The sequence below is a fragment of the Pseudophryne corroboree genome, chromosome 4, assembly GCF_028390025.1.
Source record: "Pseudophryne corroboree isolate aPseCor3 chromosome 4, aPseCor3.hap2, whole genome shotgun sequence".
NCBI classification, from domain to species: Eukaryota; Metazoa; Chordata; class Amphibia; order Anura; family Myobatrachidae; genus Pseudophryne; species Pseudophryne corroboree.
The window spans coordinates 95,664,587-95,692,085 of NC_086447.1; the positions used below are offsets into that span (position 1 = coordinate 95,664,587).

General features: G+C 45.2%; 1 protein-coding gene across 7 annotated transcripts in view; it reads right to left on the reverse strand.

Annotated features, from left to right (window-relative positions):
• KLHL29 (kelch like family member 29) overlaps positions 1-27,499 on the reverse strand; it is a 1,368,521-nt gene that overhangs the window by 207,319 nt on the left and 1,133,703 nt on the right. For all 7 annotated transcript variants that reach the window (XM_063915305.1, XM_063915307.1, XM_063915304.1 and 4 more), the window contains one exon: positions 14,083-14,221. In XM_063915305.1, the coding sequence (XP_063771375.1) occupies positions 14,083-14,221 (139 nt within the window). The remainder of the gene's footprint in view (positions 1-14,082; positions 14,222-27,499) is intronic.

Genomic DNA, 27,499 nt, shown 5'->3' on the forward strand with positions numbered 1-27,499 from the left:
GAAGTATTGCTGTATAAAGGGAAGGAGTTATTTGGGGGTCGGTCCATCGGACCTGGGGACCACAGCAACAGCTGGGAAATCCAACCTTTTTTACCCCAAGTTACATCTCAGCTAAAAAAGACACCGTCTTTTCAGCCTCAATCTTTCCTTTCCCATGAGGGCATGCAGGCAAAAGGCCAGTCATATCTGCCCAGACATAGAGGTAAGGGAAGTAGACTGCAGCAGGCAGCCCTTTCCCAGGAAAAGAAGCCCTCCACCGCGTCTGCCAAGTCCTCAGCATGACGCTGGGGCCGTGCAAGCGGACTCAAGGTGGGGGGTAGTCTCAAGAGTCTCAGGGCGCAGTGGGATCACTCGCAAGTTGACCCCTAGATCGTACGAGTATTATCCCAGGGGTAAAGATTGGAGAGTCGAGACATCTTCTCCTCGCAGGTTCCTGAAGTCTGCTTTACCAACGGCTCCCTCCGACAGGGAGGCAGCATTGGAAACAATTCACAAGCTGTATATCCAGCAGGTGATAATCAAAGTACCCCTCCTACGACAAGGAAAAGGGTATTATTTTTCCACACTATATTGTGGTACTGAAGCCAGACGGCTTGGTGACACATAGTCTAAATCTAAAATGTTTTGAACACTTACATAAAAGGTTCAAATCGAGATAAAGTCACTCAGAGCAGTGATAGCGAACCGGAAAAAAGGGGACTATATGGTGTCCCTGGACATCAAGGATTACCTCCATGTCCAAATTTTGTCCTTCTCATCAAGGGTACCTCTGGTTCGTGGTACAGAACTGTCAATATCAGTTTCAGACGATGCCGTTTGAATTATCCACGGCACCCCGGGCCTTTTTACCAAGGTAATGGCCGAAAAGATGTTTCTTCAAAGAAAAAAGGCATCTAAATTATCCCTTACTTGCACGACCTAAAAAGGGCAAGTTCCAGAGAACAGTTGGAGGTCGGAAGAGCACTATCTAAAGTAGTTCTTCGACGGCACGACTGGATTCTAAATATTCCAAGAAATCGCAGCTGTTTTCCGACGATACGTCTGCTGTTCCTAGGGATGATTCTGGACACGGTTCAGAAAAAGGTTTTTCTTCCCGAGGAAAAAGCCAAGGAGTTATCCGACCTGTCAGGAACCTCCTAAAACCAGGAAAGGTGTCTGTACATCAATGCACAAGAGTCCTGGGAAAAATGGTGGCTTTTTACGAAGCAATTCCATTCGGCAGATTCCATGCAAGAATTTTCCAAAGGGATCTGTTGGACAAATGGTCAGGGTCGCATCCTCAGATGCACCTGCGAATAACCCTGTCGCCAAGGACAAGGGTATATCTTCTGTGGTGGTTGCAAAAGGCTCATCTATTGGAGGGCCGCAGATTCGGCATACAGGATTTGATCCTGGTGACCACGGACGCCAGCCTGAGAGGTTGGGGAGCAGTCACACAAGGAAGAAACTTCCAGGGGGTATGGACGAACCTGGAAAAGTCTCTTCACATAAATATTCTGGTACTAAGAGCAATCTAAAATGCTCTAAGCCAGGCGGAACCACTCCTGCAAGGAAAACCGGTGTTGATTCAGTCGGACAACATCACGGCGGTCGCCCATGTAAACAGACAGGGCGGCACAAGAAGCAGGAGTGCAATGGCAGAAGCTGCCAAGATTCTTCGCTGGGCGGAGAATCACGTAATAGCACTGTCAGCAGTGTTCTTCCCGGGCGTGGACAACTGGGAAGCAGACTTCCTCAGCAGACACGATATTCACCCGGGAGAGGGGGGTCTTCATCCAGAAGTCTTCCACATGCTAATAAACTGTTGGGAAAGACCAATGGTAGACATGATGGCGTCTCGCCTCAACAAGAAACTGGACAAGTATTGCGCCAGGTCAAGAGATCCACAGGCAATAGCTGTGGACGCACTGGTAACACCTTGGGTGTACAAATCAGTATATGTGTTTTCTCCTCTGCCTCTCATACCAACGGTATTGAAGATTATACGGTGAAGAGGAGTAAGAACAATACTAGTGGCTCCGGATTGGCCAAGAAGGACTTGGTACCCGGAACTTCAAGAGTTGGTCACGGACGACCCGTGCCCTCTACTTCTGAGAAGGGACCTGCTACAACAGGGTCCCTGTCTCTTTCAAGACTTACCGCGGCTGCGTTTGACGGCATGGCGGTTGAACGCCAGATCCTAAAAGGGAAAGGCATTCCAGAAGAAGTCATTCCTACCTTGATTAAGGCAAGGAAGGAAGTCACCGCGAAACATTATCACCGCATTTGGCGAAAATATGTCGCGTGGTGCGAGGATCGGAGTGTTCCGACGGAGGAATTTCAACTGGGTCGTTTCCTACATTTCCTACAATCAGGATTGTCTATGGGTCTCAAATTGAGATCTATTAAGGTTCAAATTTCGGCCCTGTCAATATTCTTCCAAAAAGAATTGGCCTCAGTTCCTGAGGTACAGACTTTTGTTAAAGGAGTACTGCATATACAGCCTCCTGTGGTGCCTCCGGTGGCACCGTGGGATCTAAATGTAGTTTTAGATTTCCTCAAATCCCATTGGTTTGAACCATTGAATAAGGTGGATTTTAAATATCTCACATGGAAAGTGACTATGTTACTGGCCCTGGCTTCCGCCAGGAAAGTATCTGAATTGGCGGCTTTATCTTATAAAAGCCCTTATCTAATCTTCCATTCGGATAGGGCAGAACTGAGGACTCGTCCGCATTTTCTCCCTAAGGTGGTATCAGCGTTTCACCTGAACCAACCTATTGTGGTGCCTGCGGCCACTGGCGACTTGGAGGACTCCAAGTTGTTGGACGTTGTCAGAGCCTTAAAAATATACATTTCAAGGACGGCTGAAGTCAGAAAATCTGACTCGCTGTTGATACTATATGCACCCAACAAGTTGGGTGCCCCTGCTTCTAAGCAGACGATTGCTCGTTGGATTTGTAACACAATTCAACTTGCTCATTCTGTGGCAGGCCTGCCACAGCCTAAATCTGTTAAGGCCCATTCCACAAGGAAGGTGGGCTCATCTTGGGCGGCTGCCCGAGGGGTCTCGGCATTACAATTCTGCCGAGCAGCTACGTGGTCGGGGGAAAACACGTTTGTAAAATTCTACAAATTTGATACCCTGGCAAAAGAGGACTTGGAATTCTCTCATTCGGTGCTGCAGAGTCATCCGCACTCTCCCGCCCGTTTGGGAGCTTTGGTATAATCCCCATGGTCCTTTCAGGAACCCCAGCATCCACTTAGGACGATAGAGAAAATAAGAATTTACTTACCGATAATTCTATTTCTCGGAGTCCGTAGTGGATGCTGGGCGCCCATCCCAAGTGCGGATTATCTGCAATACTGTACATAGTTATTGTTAACAAATTCGGGTTATATTGTTAAGGAGCCATCTTTAAGAGGCTCTTTCTGTTATCATACTGTTAACTGGGTTTAGATCACAAGTTGTACGGTGTGATTGGTGTGGCTGGTATGAGTCTTACCCGGGATTCAAATTGCCTCCCTTATTGTGTACGCTCGTCCGGGCACAGTACCTAACTGGAGTCTGGAGGAGGGTCATAGGGGGAGGAGCCAGTGCACACCACCTGATCTGGTAAAAGCTTTACTTTTTTGTGCCCTGTCTCCTGCGGAGCCGCTATTCCCCATGGTCCTTTCAGGAACCCCAGCATCCACTACGGACTCCGAGAAATAGAATTATCGGTAAGTAAATTCTTATTTTTGGAAATATCTGTGTATAGGTTGGATGATGTGGCAGAGCGGATGCCTTGAGACAACAAACACCCAGTTGCTTAACCGGTGGAGTGCTTTATTGGTGTTACATGAGGTATAGCCGTACTCACTGTTATACACACTTGTTGGATGGAGAGGGATTTTAGTGGAGCCCGTGAGTGTGTGTAGTTACTGGGTGCAGGATCACTGCAAAGTGTGGATATTGTAGGTACTCTCTCAGGTCACAATGAGCCAAGTGGAAGACTTGCGTCTCCCACTGTAGTAGCTTGGTGGCCATCTTGGTACAGGGGTGATCTTTCATTTTATAAATCGGCTCCTACATGTGTAGTAGAAAATAATCTCCGCTACCATTTTCTCCACCATCACCAGACAGGTTACAGAGAGCGAACGGTATTAAGTTTCTTCAAAACTTTTGGATGCCCTAATTTATTCACAAGAAAGTTTCCTTTTATCCTTACAGAGACGGGATACGTGCTACGAGTAAACAAAGAGAAGAGAAAAAAAGAAATACAAAGATATGTATTAAGATGGAAGATGCAGAACTAAAGCTATGAAGAAAAAAATCTCCCCTGTATACTTTGTAGGCGCTCGGTATCAGTACTCCTTTATAAATCAATAGATGTCTCTCTTTCTGGATCTCACTCTCTCTCTTTGAGCTATTCGATATGAAGAATAAAACTCAAAATTTCATTTTTTCTTTTCCTTTCTTTAAAGTACCCATGAAGCAGACAGATGTGACAGTGTTCCGAATGTGCCGACGTTTACTCTCACGGAGTCTCTGAAATAAACGTGTCTTCCATCTGCAAAGCGCTGTTGCTGCCGAGCCCTGTTTGTACGATGTGAGGTACTTAATAGTAAAATGATATGCCATGAGTAAAAATCATAAATAAAAAAGTTATTACATCAACCTAACAGCAAGCAATTGCTGTAATGAGATAGATTTTGAACATGTAATAAAATAGCTCCGTTATGCGCTATTTATATTCTCAGGTAAAACAGACACAGGTTGAGGGAGGAGCTGAGGATTATATCAGGTTCATCAGACATAGGAGCAAATACAAACAGTAGGAAGCAAGGAGCAATTTGCCCCTGGAAGAAACTATATTGCAATGCTAGGGTGCAATTTATGTGTTTACATACAGGGTAAATACTGGCTGCTTTTAGGGGGCTGCTCTGTTATTACTTAGAATATACGGTATTATAAACCTAGAATATACTGTAACTAGGATACTCCTCTTCCCAGCTCTAAATGTAATTGAGCATTTTAAGTCTGCCCCACCTGCAGTGCTATAGATAAATGGAAGGTGATAAAGCACCAGCCAATCAGTTCCTGTCAATTTACATATTGGAGCTGATTGGCTGGTGCATTATCACCTTGCACTTTATCACTTCTCCAGGCTTAGTACATCTGCACCCATTATTTTGCAAAGGTGCAAATTGTTTTTTTTTTTATATTTCTCCTAACTGTGAATCAATATCATACTGTCCTCTCCTTTTGGCTCCTACTGTATCTCACAACCAGGGGCAACGAGAGAGGGTAAGGGGTGGGGGAGTGGGCACGGATTAACTGGACCCTGCTCTCTATAAAAACTTGGGAATGCAAGAAGAGTGATAAAGTGAGAGAGAGAGAGAGAGAGAGAGAAAATACCAACCAATCGCCTCCTGTCATTTATAAAACACAGCCTGTAACATGTCAGTTAGGAGCTGATTGGCTGTTACTTTATCTCTCTCCACTTTATCACTTTATTACTCTACAAAGCTTAGTACATCTCCCCCACACGCACTTAAAAATAAGAATTTACTTACCGATAATTCTATTTCTCGGAGTCCGTAGTGGATGCTGGGGTTCCTGAAAGGACCATGGGGAATAGTGGCTCCGCAGGAGACAGGGCACAAAAGTAAAGCTTTCCGATCAGGTGGTGTGCACTGGCTCCTCCCCCTATGACCCTCCTCCAAGCCAGTTAGGTACTGTGCCCGGACGAGCGTACACAATAAGGGAGGAATTTTGAATCCCGGGTAAGACTCATACCAGCCACACCAATCACACCGTACAACTTGTGATCTAAACCCAGTTAACAGTATGATAACAGCGGAGCCTCTGAAAAGATGGCTCACAACAATAATAACCCGATTTTTGTAACTATGTACAAGTATTGCAGATAATCCGCACTTGGGATGGGCGCCCAGCATCCACTACGGACTCCGAGAAATAGAATTATCGGTAAGTAAATTCTTATTTTCTCTATCGTCCTAGTGGATGCTGGGGTTCCTGAAAGGACCATGGGGATTATACCAAAGCTCCCAAACGGGCGGGAGAGTGCGGATGACTCTGCAGCACCGAATGAGAGAACTCCAGGTCCTCCTTAGCCAGGGTATCAAATTTGTAGAATTTAGCAAACGTGTTTGCCCCTGACCAAGTAGCTGCTCGGCAAAGTTGTAAAGCCGAGACCCCTCGGGCAGCCGCCCAAGATGAGCCCACCTTCCTTGTGGAATGGGCATTTACATATTTTGGCTGTGGCAGGCCTGCCACAGAATGTGCAAGCTGAATTGTATTACACATCCAACTAGCAATAGTCTGCTTAGAAGCAAGAGCACCCAGTTTGTTGGGTGCATACAGGATAACAGCAAGTCAGTTTTCCTGACTCCAGCCGTCCTGGAACATATTTTCAGGGCCCTGACAACATCTAGCAACTTGGAGTCCTCCAAGTCCCTAGTAGGTGCAAGGCACCACAATAAGCTGGTTCAGGTGAAACACTGACACCACCTTTAGGGAGAGAACTGGGGACGAGTCCGCAGCTCTGCCCTGTCCGAATGGACAAACAGATATGGGCTTTTTTGAGAAAAAACCACCAATTTGACACTCGCCTGGTCCAGGCCAGGGCCAAGAGCATGGTCACTTTTCATGTGAGATGCTTCAAATCCACAGATTTGACTGGTTTTAAACCAATGTGATTTGAGGAATCCCAGAACTACGTTGAGATCCCACAGTGCCACTGGAGGCACAAAAGGGGGTTGTATATGCAATACTCCCTTGACAAACTTCTGGACTTCAGGAACTGAAGCCAATTCTTTCTGGAAGAAAATCGACAGGGCCGAAATTTGAACCTTAATGGACCCCAATTTGAGGCCCATAGACACTCCTGTTTGCAGGAAATGCAGGAAACGACCGAGTTGAAATTTCTTTGTGGGGCCTTCCTGGCCTCACACCACGCAACATATTTTCGCCACATGTGGTGATAATGTTGTGCGGTCACCTCCTTTCTGGCTTTGACCAGGGTAGGAATGACCTCTTCCGGAATGCCTTTTTCCCTTAGGATCCGGCTTTCCACCGCCATGCCGACAAACGCAGCTGCGGTAAGTCTTGGAACAGACATGGTACTTGCTGAAGCAAGTCCCTTCTTAGCGGCAGAGGCCATAAGACCTCTGTAAGCATCTCTTGAAGTTCCGGGTACCAAGTCCTTCTTGGCCAATCCGGAGCCATGAGTATAGTTCTTACTCCTCTACGTCTTATAATTCTCAGCACCTTAGGTATGAGAAGCAGAGGAGGGAACACATACACCGACTGGTACACCCACGGTGTTACCAGAACGTCCACAGCTATTGCCTGAGGGTCTCTTGACCTGGCGCAATACCTGTCCCGTTTTTTGTTCAGACGGGACGCCATCATGTCCACCTTTGGTATTTCCCAACGGTTTACAATCATGTGGAAAAAACTTCCCGATGAAGTTTCCACTCTCCCGGGTGGAGGTCGTGCCTGCTGAGGAAGTCTGCTTCCCAGTTTCCATTCCCGGGATGAAACACTGCTGACAGTGCTATCACATGATTTTCCGCCCAGCGAAAAGTCCTTGCAGTTTTTGCCATTGCCCTCCTGCTTCTTGTGTCGCCCTGTCTGTTTACGTGGGCGACTGCCGTGATGTTTTTCCCACTGGATCAATACCGGCTGACCTTGAAGCAGAGGTCTTGCTAAGCTTAGAGCATTATAAATTTACCCTTAGCTCCAGTATATTTATGTGGAGAAAAGTCTCCAGACTTGATCACACTCCCTGGAAATTTTTTCCTTGTGTGACTGCTCCCCAGCCTCTCGGGCTGGGCTCCGTGGTCACCAGCATCCAATCCTGAATGCCGAATCTGCGGCCCTCTAGAAGATGAGCACTCTATAACCACCACAGGAGAGACACCCTTGTCCTTGGATATAGGGTTATCCGCTGATGCATCTGAAGATGCGATCCGGACCATTTGTCCAGCAGATCCCACTGAAAAGTTCTTGCGTGAAATCTGCCGAATGGAATTGCTTCGTAGGAAGCCACCATTTTTACCAGGACCCTTGTGCAATGATGCACTGTTTTTAGGAGGTTCCTGACTAGCTCGGATAACTCCCTGGCTTTCTCTTCCGGGAGAAACACCTTTTTCTGGACTGTGTCCAGAATCATCCCTAGGCACAGCAGACGTGTCGTCGGGATCAGCTGCGATTTTGGAATATTTAGAATCCACCCGTGCTGTTGTAGCAGTATCCGAGATAGTGCTACTCCGACCTCCAACTGTTCCCTGGACTATGCCCTTATCAGGAGATCGTCCAAGTAAGGGATAATTAAGACGCCTTTTCTTCGAAGAAGAATCATCATTTCGGCCAATACCTTGGTAAAGACCCGGGGTGCCGTGGACAATCCAAACGGCAGCGTCTGAAACTGATAGTGACAGTTCTGCACCACGAACCTGAGGTACCCTTAGTGAGAAGGGCAAATTTGGGACATAGAGGTAAGCATCCCTGATGTCCCGGGACACTATATAGTCCCCTTCTTCCTGGTTCGTTATCACTGCTCTGAGTGACTCCATCTTGATTTGAACCTTTGTAAGTGTTCAAAAAATTTTTTAGAATAAGTCTCACCTAGCCTTCTGGCTTCAGTACCACAATATAGTGTGGAATAATACCCCTTTTCTTGTAGTAGGAAGGGTAATTTAATTATCACCTGCTGGGAATACAGCTTGTGAATTTTTTTCCCATACTGCCTCCTTGTCGGAGGGAGACCTTGGTAAAGCAGACTTCAGGAGCCTGCGAAGGGGAAACTTCTCGACATTCCAATCTGTACCCCTGGGATACTACTTGTAGGATCCAGGGGTCCTGTACGGTCTCAGCACCATGCTGAGAACTTGTCAGAAGCGGTGGAACGCTTCTGTTCCTGGGAATGGGCTGCCTGCTGCAGTCTTCTTCCCTTTCCTCTATCCCTGGGCAGATATGATCTTATAGGGACGAAAGGACTGAGGCTGAAAAGACGGTGTCTTTTTCTGCAGAGATGTGACTTAGGGTAAAAACGGCGGATTTTCCAGCAGTTGCCGTGGCCACCAGGTCCGATGGACCGACCCCAAATAACTCCTCTTCCTTTATACGGCAATACACCTTTGTGCCGTTTGGAATCTGCATCACCTGACCACTGTCGTGTCCATAACATCTTCTGGCAGATATGGACATCGCATTTACTCTTGATGCCAGAGTGCAAATATCCCTCTGTGCATCTCGCATATATAGAAATGCATCCTTTAAATGCTCTATAGTCAATAAAATACTGTCCCTGTCAAGGGTATCAATATTTTTAGTCAGGGAATCCGACCAAGCCACCCCAGCTCTGCACATCCAGGCTGAGGCGATCGCTGCTCGCAGTATAACACCAGTATGTGTGTATATACTTTTTATGATATTTTCCAGCCTCCTGTCAGCTGGTCCTTGAGGACGGCCCTATCTATAGACGGTACCGCCACTTGTTTTGATAAGCGTGTGAGCGCCTTATCCACCCTAAGGGGTGTTTCCCAACGCGCCCTAACTTCTGGCGGGAAAGGGTATACCGCCCATAATTTTCTATCGGGGGGAACCCACGCATCATCACACACTTTATTTAATTTATCTGATTCAGGAAAAACTACGGTAGTTTTTTCACATCCCACATAATACCCTCTTTTGTGGTACTTGTAGTATCAGAAATATGAAACACCTCCTTCATTGCCTTTAACGTGTGGCCCTAATAAGGAATACGTTTGTTTATTCACCGTCGACACTGGATTCAGTGTCCCTGTCTGTGTCTGTGTCGACCGACTAAAGTAAACGGGCGTTTTAAAACCCCTGACGGTGTTTTTGAGACGTCTGGACCGGTACTAATTGTTTGTCGGCCGTCTCATGTCGTCAACCGACCTTGCAGCGTGTTGACATTATCACGTAATTCCCTAAATAAGCCATCCATTCCGGTGTCGACTCCCTAGAGAGTGACATCACCATTACAGGCAATTGCTCCGCCTCCTCACCAACATCGTCCTCATACATGTCGACACACACGTACCGACACACAGCACACACACAGGGAATGCTCTGATAGAGGACAGGACCCACTAGCCCTTTGGAGAGACAGAGGGAGAGTTTACCAGCACACACCAAAAACGCTATAATTATATAGGGACAACCTTATATAAGTGTTTTCCCTTATAGCATCTTTTTTATATATTTCTAACGCCAAATTAGTGCCCCCCCTCTCTGTTTTAACCCTGTTTCTGTAGTGCAGTGCAGGGGAGAGCCTGGGAGCCTTCCCTCCAGCCTTTCTGTGAGGGAAAATGGCGCTGTGTGCTGAGGAGATAGGCCCCGCCCCTTTTTCGGCGGCCTCGTCTCCCGCTCTTAACGGATTCTGGCAGGGGTTAAATATCTCCATATAGCCTTCGGAGGCTATATGTGAGGTATTTTTAGCCAAAATAGGTATTCATTTGCCTCCCAGGGCGCCCCCCTCCCAGCGCCCTGCACCCTCAGTGACTGCCGTGTGAAGTGTGCTGAGAGGAAAATGGCGCACAGCTGCAGTGCTGTGCGCTACCTTTAGAAGACTGAGGAGTCTTCTGCCGCCGATTCTGGACCTCTTCTTACTTCAGCATCTGCAAGGGGGCCGGCGGCAAGGCTCCGGTGACCATCCAGGCTGTACCTGTGATCGTCCCTCTGGAGCTTGATGTCCAGTAGCCAAGAAGCCAATCCATCCTGCACGCAGGTGAGTTCACTTCTTCTCCCCTAAGTCCCTCGTTGCAGTGATCCTGTTGCCAGCAGGACTCACTGTAAAATAAAAAACCTAAGCTAAACTTTTCTAAGCAGCTCTTTAGGAGAGCCACCTAGATTGCACCCTTCTCGGCCGGGCACAAAAATCTAACTGGCTTGGAGGAGGGTCATAGGGGGAGGAGCCAGTGCACACCACCTGATCGGAAAGCTTTACTTTTGTGCCCTGTCTCCTGCGGAGCCACTATTCCCCATGGTCCTTTCAGGAACCCCAGCATCCACTAGGACGATAGAGAAAAGTGTTTATTTTCATGCTCTCTCCTGTATCCAGACCCCCCCCCAGCAACCGGGCCCACCAGTAGGCTTGTTGGCCTGTCCAGGAGAAAGGAGCAAGATAGGAAACGAGGAGGTGATTAGGAGCTGATTGGTGGTACATTGGGGGTCATTCCGAGCTGATCATAGCTGAGCTACGGTCAGGCACTCAGACCCAGCACAGGGCTAGTCCGCACCGCATGCCAGTGACGCCCCTAACGATGCTTTTGCATTTCAGGAGTACTTCCCGGCCAGCGCAGCTCCTGCGGCTGGCCGGGAGAACCTCTTCGCTACCCGGGTCGCATCGGCTGCGTGTGACGTCACGCAGCCGCCGCAGCCCGCCCCCCCCAGCGGTCCGACCTCGTCTGCGTTGGCCGGACTGCCCCCCGCCCCTAAACGGCGGCTTAACGCACCGCCATCCAGCCCCTCCCCGCCCAGTGACCGCCTCTGCCTGCCAATCAGGCAGAGGCGATCGCTAGGCAACGTCAGCCTTCGGTCGTCTGGCATGCTCTGGCGCACTGCGGCGCTGGTGCATTCGCAGTTCTGACCCGATCGCACCGCTACGAACAAATGCAGCATGCGATTGGGTCAAAATGACCCCCATTATCTCTCAAGCTTTGATAGATTTCCCATTGAGTTTCTTATAGGAATAGAGTTGATAGAATAATAAATACCAGCTCCAGAACAGGTTTGAAGAGTTAATTTCTAAAAAAAAAAAGGTTTCTGGAAAAGCCACTTAGGTCAAACCTAGGGCGGGATAATTGTAGGAAAACCGCCCTCCACCCCCCTTATTTCACACAACATTTTTAGTTATGATTTATCATTTTAATTACTGATAGATTAAATAAATAGACGTGACGCTGTTATGACTGGAGCCATGGTGGCCGGTATCTATGACGTGAACAAGGGGGGCATGTTGGAGAAAAGGGGGATTTGCATAACGAAACACATTTGACATTGCTCTACTCTAAGGAACCTTGCAACTATTTTAACCTAGCAAAACTTTTTCCATCTCTGCACCACTGGGAAGACGGGAAGGGCAAAAAAACTGATGAATTTCTTCCACTAAGTGATAAAATAAATTGAATTTCAAAAGCATAAACACAGAGGAGCGGAAACACTTTTTACAGAAAAGGCTAGAGGGCTCCATCCATCGCTATTATCTACAAAATAAGTAGCCTCTGTACTTATAAGTGATAACAGCCATCAGGCACTGCTGTGAATACTAAGCCGGAGTATGGCAAAGATAACACAGGGTCACGGGGAACCATCAAAATAAATGGGGGGTGGGGGGGCATGCACACAAACCAAGCATGAATTCCTACACACAGACACATACCACCAAGGTCTGCAATAGGTATTATTAATGAATAGCCTATAATGCAGTAAGCGGAATTATATTATACCATGAGAGGGATTAATATACACAGCTCTCTCGAGATCGGTCGTAGCAATATAAACAATAATAAACACACAACAACAAGGACCAGTCGCATCAGTGTCCTGGAAGGCAAATGTCACTGCTACAGTGTTAGTTTGTGAAATTAAGTATTTCTGATAGCAAGCAAAAGGCAAATGACGTCTTCACAGCGAACCGCGAACGCTCTCCCGCACTGGGACTCGGGGGCACGCTGCAAAGCAAAGAATGCACCAGGATTAATTTGTGGATGATTGAGAGAAATAGGGGTTATCCGTATCATCATTATTGGTTCATTTATCTGTCTAACTCACTCTTTGCTACTGTGGCTCATGGAAACGCTCTGAGTTATTCTGTCGGCGGTGTGTGAGAAAACAAACGTGGAAGAAAGGAAATAAAATAAATCAAGGTGAGGAGGAAAAATAAACATCACAAAAAGTCACGCAAAAAAAAACAAAACAAAAAGGCTCCCTCCAAGGATTACATAAAAAAAGCAAAATACAAAAACACGCACACAATATAAAATAAGAGATGGCGGATGAATGACTACGGAACAGATTCCACTGTCAGAAACCGCTCTGTTCAAGTAGATATATTACGTATATTTGAGAAAACATGCAATCGGTTACTGATACTATCTGTATTTTTGCTAAGCACAATATAACGTGACGTGCGCTGACTGCACTAAGCTCCGCATTCAGAGACTGAAGTGGCCACGGACGCATCTACCTGGGAACCTAAGAAACAATGATATAGGTGAAGCCATAGATTAACATGGACTTTTCATTTTACTCATCGCAAAAGCTGTTTTTGTTCTGTATCCGTTTATGTCCAATGGGCCCGATTCAGTGATGTACACGATGCCGATGTTTATGTAGTTCAGCCATTATCAGCCGATTGCGCATGGACCGCAGTTGCCCTGTGCATGTGTCAAAGTACCTTTGCGATTATTTGCAGTTAGGGACTTGTTAGGGGGTTAGTTACAGGATGTGACGGCAAAAACTCAGGCATATCACAACCGTTTTAGGGGCGTATCTTGGCCTACTCAGATGGTCGATTATTTGCAAGGTCGTCAGTGGGCGTCTGAATGCATTTCTAGGTGGCTACGGCACTAACATATTTTCACATAACCGATGCGTACGGCATCGCTGTTACGAATACATTAGTGCACATCTTCGAATCAGGCCATTTATCTGTTTGTTTTTGTTTTTTAACTGTTTTTGTTCTTCATTCATTGCCTTGATGCTGACCAAGTCTAATTGTTATTCTGTGATGTTAATACTGGGCCTGTGTTTAACCTCAAAGCAGTTGAATGTTTCACCTTAGCCTAAACAGAAAACAGAAGAGTCCCGTGCTTGGGTGTTAGAGACCCTAAACCTGGACCCCGGTCTGATGTGTGTTAATGTATTTCAGGGTACAATTTTGAAAAGTACATTCAAGAAAACTGGAAAGAATGGCTACTGGCTCTGTGACAAAGGAGATTCAAGTCTTCACGGACCTGCAAGAAAGGGGAGGAAAAAAAAAAGAAAGAAAGAAAAAAAAGAAAAGCCACACATATGCGCCCTACAAAAGAACAGGCCAGATCACAGCTGGATGGGAGGCAAACCTTTTAATCAGCTCCTTGAAATACAAGCTGCAGGAAGCTAGAACATTTTGATGGACTTCAAACTCTTTGCCTTCAACAATAATTTTCAGGTCTGTAAACTCTTTCGATCTGCGCTGCTGGTTCAGTTCCTTCAACATTTCTGCAGAACAGAGAAGACAGACATTGCCAGGGTTCCAATTAAGAAATTTGTTTGTTTTATTTACTCTCTTGTCAAGTTGAAAATGACGAAAACACAAATCGGGGCATTTCTGAAAAGTGGTGGGAACGACAAAGATGTTGTAACCCGTAGCATCCAATCAGACGTTTGTTTCCATTCTGTAAACTACGCTAAAAAGTGGACAGTCAGGATTTGGATGCTATGGACTATGTACTAAGCTTTGGAGAGAGATAAAGTACCGACCAATCAGCTCCTAATTGCCATGTTACAAGCTGTGTTTGGAGTTGGTTGGTTGATACTTTATTTCCGTCCACTACATCCGGAGCCGGGATGTAATGAAATCCAACTTTGGCTGCTCTGTGGGATGCTGGCCAAACGCAGACTTTTTTTTTTTTAAAGGGGCAATCGTGTACAAGGCATGTAGCCTTACACATGATCGCCCCTTTAAAAAAAGTCAGCCGCCAGTTTCGGGCTTCATTACATCCCGGCCCAAGGGGAGTCACTCAGACCCGATCGCACGCTGCAGTTTTTCGCAGCCGTGCGATCGGGTCCAGAGTGCGCATGCGCTGCGGCCGCAATGCGCAAGCGCATCTCTGCCCGGCGACGGGGAATGCCAGGCAGCGATTGTTCTAACGAAGATTTCGATCGCAGCGGCGATCGCAAGGTGACTGACAGCAGGAAGGAGTTCCGCGGTGGCAACTGACCGTTTTCTGGGAGTGGAGAGGAAAACGCAGGCCTGTCCAGGCGTTTGCAGGGCGGGTGTCTGACGTCAATTCCCGGGACCTGACAGGCTGAAGTGATCGCAAGGGCGGAGTAAGTTCAGAGCTGCTCAGAAACTGCACAAAATGTTTTTGTACAGCTCCCCTGCACAAGCGTTTGCACACTTGCACAGCTAAAATATACTCCCCCATAGGCGGCGACTATCTAATCGCACGGGCAGCAAAAAGTTGCAGCGTGCGATCAACTCGGAATGACCCCCCAAGTCTTAGTACATAGATTCCCATATCACCTTTTTCCTGCGTGCCACTTTCATAAACATCCCCATGAAAATATATATATACTTCTTCTTTGTATTTGGCAAGACGGGTTGAACACTGACAGTAAAAGAGGTCACAAACACGTAATATCATTCAATAAGAGTATAAAACATGAATGCAGTAAAACACAAAGCAGAATAACAGTACAGTTATAAAAGCATAACAAAATATATACCATCGGAAAATAAACATCATTATACTGAGTGCGTAATTATGATATTATTAATAGGTGTAGGGGAAAAAAAAAACAAGAAACAATGCAATTCATTCAAATAACGTATCCACTTTGACATTCTATTCAATGCATTTGGGTCTTACCAGATAAACATTACATTATGAGGAACAATAGGAACAGGTAGTGATTCAAAAGGATTAAAGACCTGTGGAAACAATTGATCGTACCCTGACTGTATTTTCAGAAGAGATTTAAAAGCAGCGTGCATCAAAGCAAGCAATTATATATAATGGAAACAATTATTTATAAACAAATCAATTGCAGTTCGTTTCATTATTTTCTTGGAACAAAAAAAAACTTCCCCTTTCCCCCAATACAAAAACAAAACATGTGACACAATAACCATAAGGGATAGGACTTTGTGGACAATACAGCAGTGGTCACATGACCCAAGTGGACCCCACCGATACCGGCGATTTGAGCCAACAAATAATCTGACCATGGTCAATAAAAACCATCAATTGCATCAAATGGTGGACGCAACAACATGCCACCCATCAGAGGGACCTACCTGGCAGACGTTATCTTGTCTCCGTGGCTGAGCACTGGGCAAGGTGACAACTGGGTAAAAGTGTCACCAGACTAGTGCATGATTATAGTAACAGCGAATTCAGACTTTGATCTTACACGCAAATGCGTTTCAGTTACTACATTGGTTGCGGCTTCTGCTTTTCCCACTTTATCTTTACTGAAGAATCAATTGGTCATGGAAACCACACGGACATCATAATCAATTTATTTCATCCTTTTACTCTCTACAGGGGAAGAACGTTCAGGAGTATATGCAAAGTTAAAGGAACGCTAATTTGCAGAGCATATCTTGCGCTCAATCGGAAAATACGCCTCTTTATAGGTGTTATCTTTTGTAACTTGTGAAGGGCAGGCACGAGTACGCAGTGGTGGTGGTGATGATGATGATGATGATGATGACTGATAGTAAACCAGACCTATATGCTACAGACGCAGATGCACATAGCTCTGCATATTGGTGAATATACTTTATTTTTACATGGGCACGTACTTTGAGCAATGTACGCCCAATTTACTTCCAACCCTTCACTAGGTCCTTGATGTGGGTCAAAGTTCAGCACAGTTACTAAAATTCAATTTTCTTCAACTATTGTTGTACACAGTGAAATGCGTTAGTCAACTTAGTGGCTTTTGATGTGCGCTCTGTAAATGATCATTCCACAGATGGAAATCTAATCAGATCATCGGGAAGGAATGGATTACTGGTTGTCTGATGATCATCAGGTACAGGGCAAATAGCCACCCAAAATAAACTGTTTCCCTCATTGGGCTGTGGTCATTCATGGGTCATCTCACCTAACCATTGCATGGCCTGATAACTTCAATCTGGCCAATATTTGGCTGACCTGGTTGTTTAGAAATAAGACAATGAATACCATTTTCTATGGAAGTTTTAGATCATTAAACGCTAAGGTTCCAATAGAAGCTCATGATAATAGTTTGCAGCAGTAACACAGAGGTCATATTGTATGTATTGTCCAGCTGAGGAATGAAAATAAAAATTTTACAAATATTTTTTTTAGTTGTCTTTTTGCAATAGGTCATAGTTCTCCTCATGGGTGAGACAATAGCGACAGAAATCAGTGAATCTGGATGATTACTAAAGACGTTCCACTGTTATACATTACCTTCTAAGCAGAATTATTTTACCAGTTGTATACACATCATGGAGGCAGCCATTTTGTACTTTCTAAGCAGAATGATTTTACCAGTTGTGTACCGATCATGGAGGCAGCCATTTTGTGACCCAGACCATTAGTCCAAATGATCAAGTATTCAGTGGATGCAGTCATCTTGTGAGATAAGCAAGATTCATGTAAATGCACCAGATAGTGACATTGGACCAAATTCAGTAAGGATTGCAAATTCTTCTAATTAGCAGAATTTGCAATCCTTTTGCTAGCATGCTAAGGGCCGCCAATCGCAGGGCAAGGCCGCCCAACATGCTGACCGCCACCCCCCCCTCCAACGGAGGCCCGCCGCCATGTTCCAGATTGCGGCGGCTGCATGTAACGTCATGCAGCTGCCACGATCACGCCACCAACATGCCTCTGTTCTTTCCGCACTGCCCCCCTGTTTGACCACCTCCGTCCCCACAACGCTCCGTCTCCGCCTTGGAAATAAAGTGTTGCCCCCCCCGCCCCTCGACCGCCTCTGCCTGATTGAGGGGGGGGGGGGGCGCAGAAAATGCGGGCGCATGCGCCTACATCTTTATCTAATTTTTCGCAGTTGGATCGCACACTGCAATCCAACCTGAATTAGGCCATTGTCAAGACATCAGCTGGGCTCAGATATATCACATGAGAGATATTTGGCTGCCTGGAGTCAGGGGCAGGCTTGTCCATTGCCAGAGGTAGTGGACACGCCTGCCCCGGGGCTCCAAGCCCTGAAGGGGCACCCACATGTACAGCAGCACCTGTGTGGTTTACAGCAGGATCCAAGTGTGACCGCTGCTCTTCCAACACAGCTCTGCAGCACACCCACTGCTGTAGAGTTAATCGACTCTGTCCCAAGTACCCTTCTAACAACTGCAATAGGGGACAAGATGGCCCCTGTCTGGTAGCGCTCAGCCTGCGCTGGACTGTGAGATGGGACCTGCCGGTGAAAACTGATTCTGCATGCTGTAGACGGCTGAATCTCATGATTCTGACCCTGACTCACCGGCCATTGTCACACAGCATAGCTGGAGCCCTGCCTATTCACTCCGGTCTGAGAACACTATCTATATAATTCTGTAAGTCGTGAGTATGTATTCCACATATTTCCTTGTGTTATTGCCCTCCGGATTTAGCAGTATTGCAGAAGGATGCATTGCCGGGGAAAGCTACTGACAGGAAGACAGTGACCCAGTGATGTACACAGTATTTAGGGCGAAGCATTTTTCTAATAGTACTGAGACTACTTGCAAATGCAACATACAGAATCATCCAGAGAGCCATAACAGTATCAAAAGAAAGTATAAGGACTCCTAATTGCAATGATAATTACACTAAATAAATCATATGAAATATGTATTTTGCAAGTACTAAACATGAGCACACAGAAAGCCAACAAGCGATGTATCTGAAGAACAGGGGACAGGTCCTTGCAAAAATAAAACCATCACCTAAAATTTTCAAAAATAAAGCTGAGTTGGACAAGTCTCCAGCGGCTCACAAGATCACATCATTGGGCCAGTAGTTCTATTTCTGGCTACCTGATTCATCAATTATTCATAGTTCATAAAAGGTCATCTATAAAGTCGTTTTAAGGTTTATACAAAGTTCAACATTTCCATTTGTGTGGAGTGCTATGTTTGACATTAATGACTCAGGGGCAGATGTACTGTACTAAGTCTTGGAGAGTGATAACGTGGAGAGAGATAAAGTACCAACCAATCAGCTCCTAACTATCATTTTTCAAACACAGCCTGTAACATGACAGTTAGGGGCTGATTGGTTGGTACTTTGGGATCTATTCATGAAGCAGTGAAAAGAGTGGAGAAGTGAGCCTGTGGAGAAGTTGCCCAAGGCAACCAATCAGCTGCTCCGTACAATTGTATAGTATGCAAATTATAAATGTTACTTCAATGCTGATTGGTCGCCATGGGCAACTTCTCCACTGGCTCACTTCTCCACACTTTTCACTGCTTTATGAATAGACCCCTTTATCTCTTTCCACTTTATCATTCTCCAAGGCTTAATACATCTACCCCTATTTCGGAAGTCTGTGAGTGTCACACACATTTATATTACGTGATGCATCTATGAAAGAAACCGGCCGCTGAAAATCTGACGCTAAAGACGGGTGTCTTCAGCCTTACCTGTGCGTTGAGTCATTTTATTTTGTTTAATAATTGCTATTATATTTTCGTTTACTGGTGTCATCTTTGTTTGCACTTTTATATCCATTGTTAAGTGACGTAACTTGAAACGTATTGTAATAAAGAAAATATCACCGGCAATGAATAGTTCAGAACAGATTCTCTATGCTATGTCTCATTAGGGTGATAAGGTTACTGAGCCAAACTTTCTGCAAGTCGAGAAATCAGGCATTGGAGGCAGTGCTTTGATGATAATTCGCAGTGAATCGTTTTCTCAAACTCCCACCCATCTCACTTCACTAATGCGTTGGGGTCCACAGTGGTGTAGTACGCTGCCAAGAGTCAGGGAGAACTTCTCAAACTTCAGGAGAAACATAGATATTACAGATGATAAGGTAAGTATGCTTTCCAGAGACCCTAATCTGAGTTTAAAGAGAACACTATGTAGTTGTAAACTTTAGATAGCTTCCAACTACCTGTTCAGTGGGATACTGTTGCCAGTGACAAGTATTTAAATGAGGTAGGTGTAGGATTGTTAATCGCCAGTTATACCATCGATGGGCGATTGTTTCTCACCATCATCGGTGCACAGTCGCACATCTGCCACAGTATGCCATCAGTGGTCAGCCATCAATGGTAAAACCATCTATCACCACCATTGAACCGGAGAGCCATAGGCTGTCTAAACTGACTCTATAGGGGTATGACAATAATAGGCCTATTCATTCTCAAGGACCATATGGCCCCTAATAACTAAGTATCCAACTTGTAGCAAGTTCTGGCGATGTATACTGGAGAAATGTAATATTGCTGTGGTGCGGGAATGGTGGTCATGAAAAGCAGCCGGCCCAGCATTACCTTCATCTACAAATTCCACCGCTAATTAGTAGCGCCAGGAATATACCATGCCAGTCAGAACTGGCCGTCTTAGGCCCAGATTTATCAAGCCTTGGAGAATGACAAATAGCACGGTGATAAACCAAGAGCCATTTAGCTCTTAACTGTCATTTTTCAAACGCAGCCTGTAACATGACAATTAGGAGCTGATTGGCTGGTAGTTTATCACCGTGTAATTTATCACTCTCCAAGGTTTGATAAATCTGGGCCTTAGTGCGCATAACAAAGGGGGCGCAGGGACAATGAGGTGGATCTCTCTTCACAACCTGGACCTCTTCCCCATAAGATGAAGTGGGGCTCCAGGAACCAACGCCATCACAAGATGGCATAGGTTCCCTTTATTTCTAAATACATGGGGTGGACACATCGACACTCAATGATGAATAGGCCCACTACTTAAAACCTGTGGAAATTAGTGTATCCACAGGTGTAACGGGCCCATTTGTGATGTTGAATAGGCCTCAAAGATCCTCTGCTGTAAAGACTGTATAATATATCTGGGTGTGTGACTATACTTTAGATAAATCAGCCAGAACACGTATAAACCTCAATGATTTCTTAACATAAAGCCTAAGTGAACAGTTTATACTATAAGTGATAAAATAAGCGAAATCCTCAGAACATAGTAAACATGACGATGACTTGTATCAGTAAAGGATGTGAAAAATTCATAGTCTGCAATAAATACCAGCGATTATAGAAGAGATGGGTTTTAAGTATTTCAAGTCTGTTTGCCTAAGGCTCCAGACATACAAATACGATCCTGGTGACTGTAAAATATGAAGCTACCTATTTTCAGCTGTAAGAGTCAGCGAGGAGCATATAAAACCTGACACATAAAACCAATATATATTAAATGTCAGCACAAAACCCCCCAAAAAGCATAAATAAACAAATGGATCATTATTTGACAATGGAAATCAATCAGGATCTGCAATTGACAGGTATTTCTAGAGAATTAACGTCAATGCTACCTCTCTGTTTGACAGCACGGGGTTAATTGCAAGAAGCGAGTGGATTTTCTTGTGAGAGAGAAAAAAAAAATCATAAAAAAGAAGAGGAAAGAAAATCATAAAAAAGAAGCTACAGAAATCTCCCAGTATATTATTACAAAGACTAGGTAAGTAAATGTCACCCTGCAAAAGCTTATATATATTTAATGGAAACACGGCAGCGCCTGAAAGGCTAATTATTCTGCTCTGAAATGGGTCAGTGTACTCTGGAGAGTGACGAGATGATTAGGAGCACTTGTGGAATAACATCGGCTTTTGTCACGCTCAGAAAGGAGGCAGACGACCATTCTGTCCTGTGGGCTCTGCGCAATTTCTGACTTTGTAATCCTTTACATTGAGCGAAATGTAAATGATCATGAATTGTGGTGTGAAATCAGAGGCTGCTTGGGTTTCATCATTCGCAGTTTCTTATGGCAGCGGGGCCTCAGCTCGGTAAATAATGCGCACAGGTTGTGTGCGAGTGGTTTGGCGGCAGCCTATGTCGGCATGAACAGTGTCAGAAATCGCGTGTGAAGGGCTCGTTCAAACCTGTACTATCGTTCACATAAATAAACAAGTAAGGGTTGCTGTGCAGTTCACATAAGGGTCACTGTTGCTGTTCCAGCCATTGTATTCTAAAATATTAATGTGGCATTCTGGCTTTTAAAAACACGGTACAGCCGCGTTCTCATGCATTCTTTTTTTTTCTTTCAGAAAACGCTGGGAAACTCATTTAACAATTAAAAAGTAAAGAACATATTTGTAAGAATATATAGATAAACATTCCGTGTCCATAGGCGTCCTCTGTACAATTACCTCCCACCCTCCAGTGTCTCTAGATCCCCCGGCAGCAACACATTCCTGGTGGCATTACCTCCACACTCCTCATTATAACAACCCCCCCACCCACCGGTGTCTCCAAGCCCCCAATGTGTTAGTACCCCACGTACTGTATATCACTATTCATGTATATAATACCCTCCCCAGGGTCAATAAAACTTTTTGGGGGCATCCCCCATCCCCCCAGTGGCACTATATCATCCCCTTCGTCATTAACGCCCCTCTCCTTTTTTACCAGTCTACCCCTCCCTTAAAGCAAACGCTGTCAGCTAGGGATAGCCATTGGTGGGTTATTCATCGATGATCACCATCACCACAATCGATGGAAAACCTTGATGGCGTGAAACCACATGCAAGGTAACCATCGATGGTTTCACACATCAATGGTTACCCCTGCTTTAGTGTGAAATGAGCTACGGACCTATCAGAGCCTGGGGTGGAGCTAGGCTCCATGTCATGGCACATAGAAAAAAATATACAGTATATTGGCTGCTTCTCCCCCATCGATAATGCTACATAAGCCGTAGACTATCAATGATTTTGAATCATCGATGGACAATGGACAACCCTACTGTCAGCTAGGGCACATCTACCTGCAGTCTCATCCCATGCGATCGTGCCAGGGAAGGGGTTTACATGAGACAACAGTACAATAGATTGGATTGGTAGAAGCAGGAATTATGTAAAGTACATACACAGAGAATGCCTGCCAGCATCACTGGTTTCCAAAGCCTAAAAATGCTGTATTATATGCCACAGACTGTGAAGACACCAACTCCCACAGCATGCAGCCGTGCAACATCTCACGTCCCAGTGCAAACTGGGGCAAACAACCGGATCCTGGGACAGCGGAAGTGTCCTCCACAACAGTGGCGGCTGGGAGTTATGAAAGCACGTTTCAATGCACCCCTAACCTATGAATAGAACAATGACAAATCTGTAATCTTTCTAGCATGTTCTAGAAAATAAAACCATTGGTTGGTCCTGGCGTTGCTAGGCGCCGTGCGGGGGACAGGGAAGGAGAGAGGCGCGGCGGCCGTGACCGCTGCTCAGTCAGGGCACGGCCGAAGACCGCCGCGCCTAACACAGGGGGACAGATGTAACATGTGTAGAGAGAGTTAGATTTGGGTGGGTTATTTTGTTTCTGTGCAGGGTAAATACTGGCTGCTTTGTAAGTAGAGATGCATTTGAGTATTTATTATAATATCTATTGTTTGTACGATGCAGAAAATTCACTTGTGCTTGATATGAGGAGATGCCAAAAGTTGCCATTTACAGGGGTATTTTCCTATAAAACCGCAGAGAGATCAGCAAACCGAACACACAATTCTAAACAAGTGTCATTCTCCATTCTGAGCATTCATTTGAACCAGAAATAACTGATTAGCTGCATATCCTACACAACAACCAATAATTGTATTTCCGCTCTAGCCCAGTCTTATCTGTGGTTTAAGGTCGCTCATTCCTCTTTTTCATCCTATTTTGGTGAGAGACATGGCTTGCATTTCCATACAGCATATTACAAGGTGATTTCTGCAGTAGATATAAACTATACATAAAAGATGATAGATGTAAGAGGAAAAAAAAAGAAAAAGAAACAAAACCTGCAGTACCTATGAGGACCACTAGAGTGCCCTTCAATTCAATCCACATCATTGGCCCTCATTCCGAGTTGATCGCTCGCTAGCTGCTTTTAGCAGCAGTGCACACGCTAGGCCGTCGCCCTCTGGGAGTGTATCTTAGCTTAGCAGAAGTGCGACCGAAAGGTTAGCAGAACTGCTCATAAAAATTTTCATGCAGTTTCTGAGCAGCTCAAAACCTACTCCTACCTTGCGATCACTTCAGTCAGTTTAGTTCCTGCTTTGACGTAACAAACACGCCCTGCGTTCGGCCAGCCACTCCCCCGTTTCCCCAGGCACGCCTGCGTTTTTTAGCACACTCCCTGAAAACGGCCAGTTACCACCCAGAAACACCCACTTCCTGTCAATCACTCACCCATCAACAGAGCGACAGAAAAGCTTTGCTCGCCCCTGTGTAAAACTGCATAGTTTTGTGTGAAAGTACTTCGCGCGTGCGTACTGCGGCCCGTACGCATGCGCAGAAATGCCACTTTTTCACCTAATCACCACGCAGCTAGCGATCAACTCGGAAAGAGGGCCTATGCTGGATATTTTACAAAGTACTAATTAGTTTATATAAGAGAAGTTTATATACTGCATATATTGTAGCTGTGTATATATTATATGAATAAAAATAGGAATGTAACATTTGAGCAAGGTTTAGGAAGTAGTATTTCCCTCATCCACAATCCACCATAAATATTACCCTGAGAAATTCCTAAGCGTGTCCCTAACATGCAGGTGGGTTTACGTTAACAAATTATGGGTGAAATTTAGGGGCTGTATCAGAACAATTTTAGGAGCACCAGTGACAAATGTTCCTCCCCTCTCAGCTCACTGAATACGGATTCAGTATAACATTCCGGCTGAGGGGATGCCGGCGGTCAGAATACCGATGCCGGCATCCCGACAGTGTAAATCCAGACGGATGTGGATCATCAAATCGACACTGTTTAGGTCGACAATGTTTAGGACGACCAATATAGGTCGACAGTCACTAGGTTGACAGGGTTTCTAGGTTGACATCTGCTAGGTCGACAGGTCAAAAGGTCGACATGAGGTTTTTTTGTGTCGTTTTCTGCGTACGGTGACCAGGAAGCCGAATTAGTGCACCGTGTTCGCTCGCCATGCTTCGGACAGATTACCGTTCCAATCGTAGTCCATGTGGATCGTTAAGTATGGAAAAGTTTAAAAAAATTGTAAAAAAAAACTCATGTCGACCTAGAAACCCTGTCAACTTTCAAACCCTGTCGACCTTTAGTGGTCGACCTAAACATTGTCGACCGAGACAGTGTCGATCTTCAAACCGGATCCCATCCAGGGGGGGGGGGGGGAGAAGATATAAGCCGCCAATATACAAGATGCCCACTGTCAGGATTCCGGCGTCGGTCTCCTGACCTGTTGGAATTCAGGCGTCAGCATTCCGACTTCTGGAATCCCGACTGCTGGCATCTTGACTGCATCCCCACTGAATACCTATGCTCACCCTATCCCCATATTGTGAGCACAGTTACTGGATTATGAGTATTCACCCTGTAATTCACTGTGGGGCAATTTATTAAGCCTGGTGAAGTGATAAAGTGGAAGGTGATAATGCACCAGCCAATCAGCTCCTAACTTCCATGTTACAGGCTGGGTTTGAAAAATGACAGGAGCTGATTGGCTGGTTCTTTATCACCTACCACTTTATCACTTCACCAGCTTAATAAATCTGCCCCTATGCTCCTCAATGACTGCCAGCAGGAGAAAGTGCACGTGATTGATGTTTGTGTCACCTCACCTTGTGCTTCCTCCTGCACTGCATGTTTGGGGGCTGCGGACAAAAGCAAGGGTAGCAGGTACATGACACGCCTGCGCCTGATAGACAGCGGACAACTAAATATCTTCTCACCGAAATAATATTCAGTCTCTAGACAGTATAAGAACAATAATAAGGTGATTTAGTCCCAGGAAGCCGACAGCTGCCTTAGAATTGATGACAATAAATGTAGACAATTCTGTGCCGGAGCTTGAGGCAAAGATATACATATTAGAGGGATGAAGAATACATTTTTCAGTCAGCGCGCATTGTACAGGGAAACACTTGCTTGGATTACTGAGGTCTGTATCCAAAGCAAATGCACTACAGTATCCATAACCAGCACATTAAGGACAATATGCATGACACTGTTAGGCCACGCTGAACAGGAAACTGGCTAAATTCTACATCAGGAAAATGGAGAACATAAGAGCGCTATGTACATAGTAACTGCTTAGCGCCACATAAGAATCGTATATTCTTTATACTATATACAAAGCTTCTATACACCTACTGTATCAATATGTGCCTCTCTTTGCTATCAATTTCATTGACAGAACATTGTACATCAGACTTGGCAAGATTCAAAGCAATTTAAGCCACACCCTCGGGCCATCCAAACGTATGTCCAGGCGCTCCCAAACAAATGCTTGAGGGTGATGGGTGTTGTATGGACCACAGGATGTCTCTCAGACTATGCTACACTGCAAAGCACATGCTGAGCAGAGACACCGGCATAATACTGGAAATGGTGGTGGATTTCTACATGGGGCAGTCATATTACTGCAGCTTAACTGACTGAAATTTCACCTTGTTGACTTCATCAAATAAAACTGGGATGCTGTTATAAAGATGTGAGATGTGGCTATGGCTTTCTGATGTAGGGGCGGATGTACTGAGCCGTGGAGAGTGATAAAGATGAGAGAGATAAAGTACCGACCAATCAGCGACTGTCATCTGAAAGGCTGTCACAGAGTGAGATGTGCTGAGCCTTGACGAGTGATAAAGTGGAGAGAGGTAAAGTACCAGCCAATCAGCTCTTAACTGTCATGTTACAGGCTGTGTTTGAAAAATGACAGTATCTGGTTGGTCGTTAGTTTCTCTTCACTTTATCACTCTTCAAGGCTTAGTACATCTCTCCCTACTGAGTTAAGAGTAACAATAAAGGGAAAGTGATAGCTACCTATCTATTTGTCTGTCTATCTATTCTATCTTATCAATCTATCTATCTATCTATCTATCTATCTATCTATCTATCTATCTATCTATCTATCTATCTATCTATCTATCTATGTTATCTATCTATCTGTCTGTCTGTCTGTCTATGTTATCTATCTATTCTATGTTATCTCTCTCTCTCTCTATGTTATCTATCTATTCTATCTGTCTGTCTGTCTTTCTATCTATGTTATCTATCTATCTATCTTATCGTATCTTATCTTATCTTATCTATCTATCTATCTGCCCATCTATCTATGTTATCTATGTATTCTATCTATCTATTGGGCCCTACACACTCGTCGATACCAGTGAAAGATATGAACGATCTCGTTCATTAATGAACGAGAACCCGTTCATATCTTTCAGTGTGTATGCACCATCGATGAACGATGCGTGACCCCGCGCTCGTTCATCGTTGGTGCCGGCTCGTTTAAACATGCATGCCAATATGGACGATCTCGTCCATATTAGAATGCAGTGCTATGGAGCCGGGTGACGGGGAGAGTGAAGAAACTTCACTCCCCCCCCCCCCCCCTCCCCACACACACCGGGTTGCCGGGTTGCCCGTCTGCCGTATCGGCCGTCGGGCACTTCGGCGGCGGGTCACTAGGTGTGTAGGGCCCTTATCTATCTATCTATCTATATTATTATTATCCTTTATTTATATGGCGCCACAAGGGTTCCGCAGCGCCAAATTACGGAGTACATAAACAAATAATCAAACAGGAAAACAGCAACTTACAGTTGACGACAATATAGGACAAGTACAGGGTAAATAAACATAGTTAC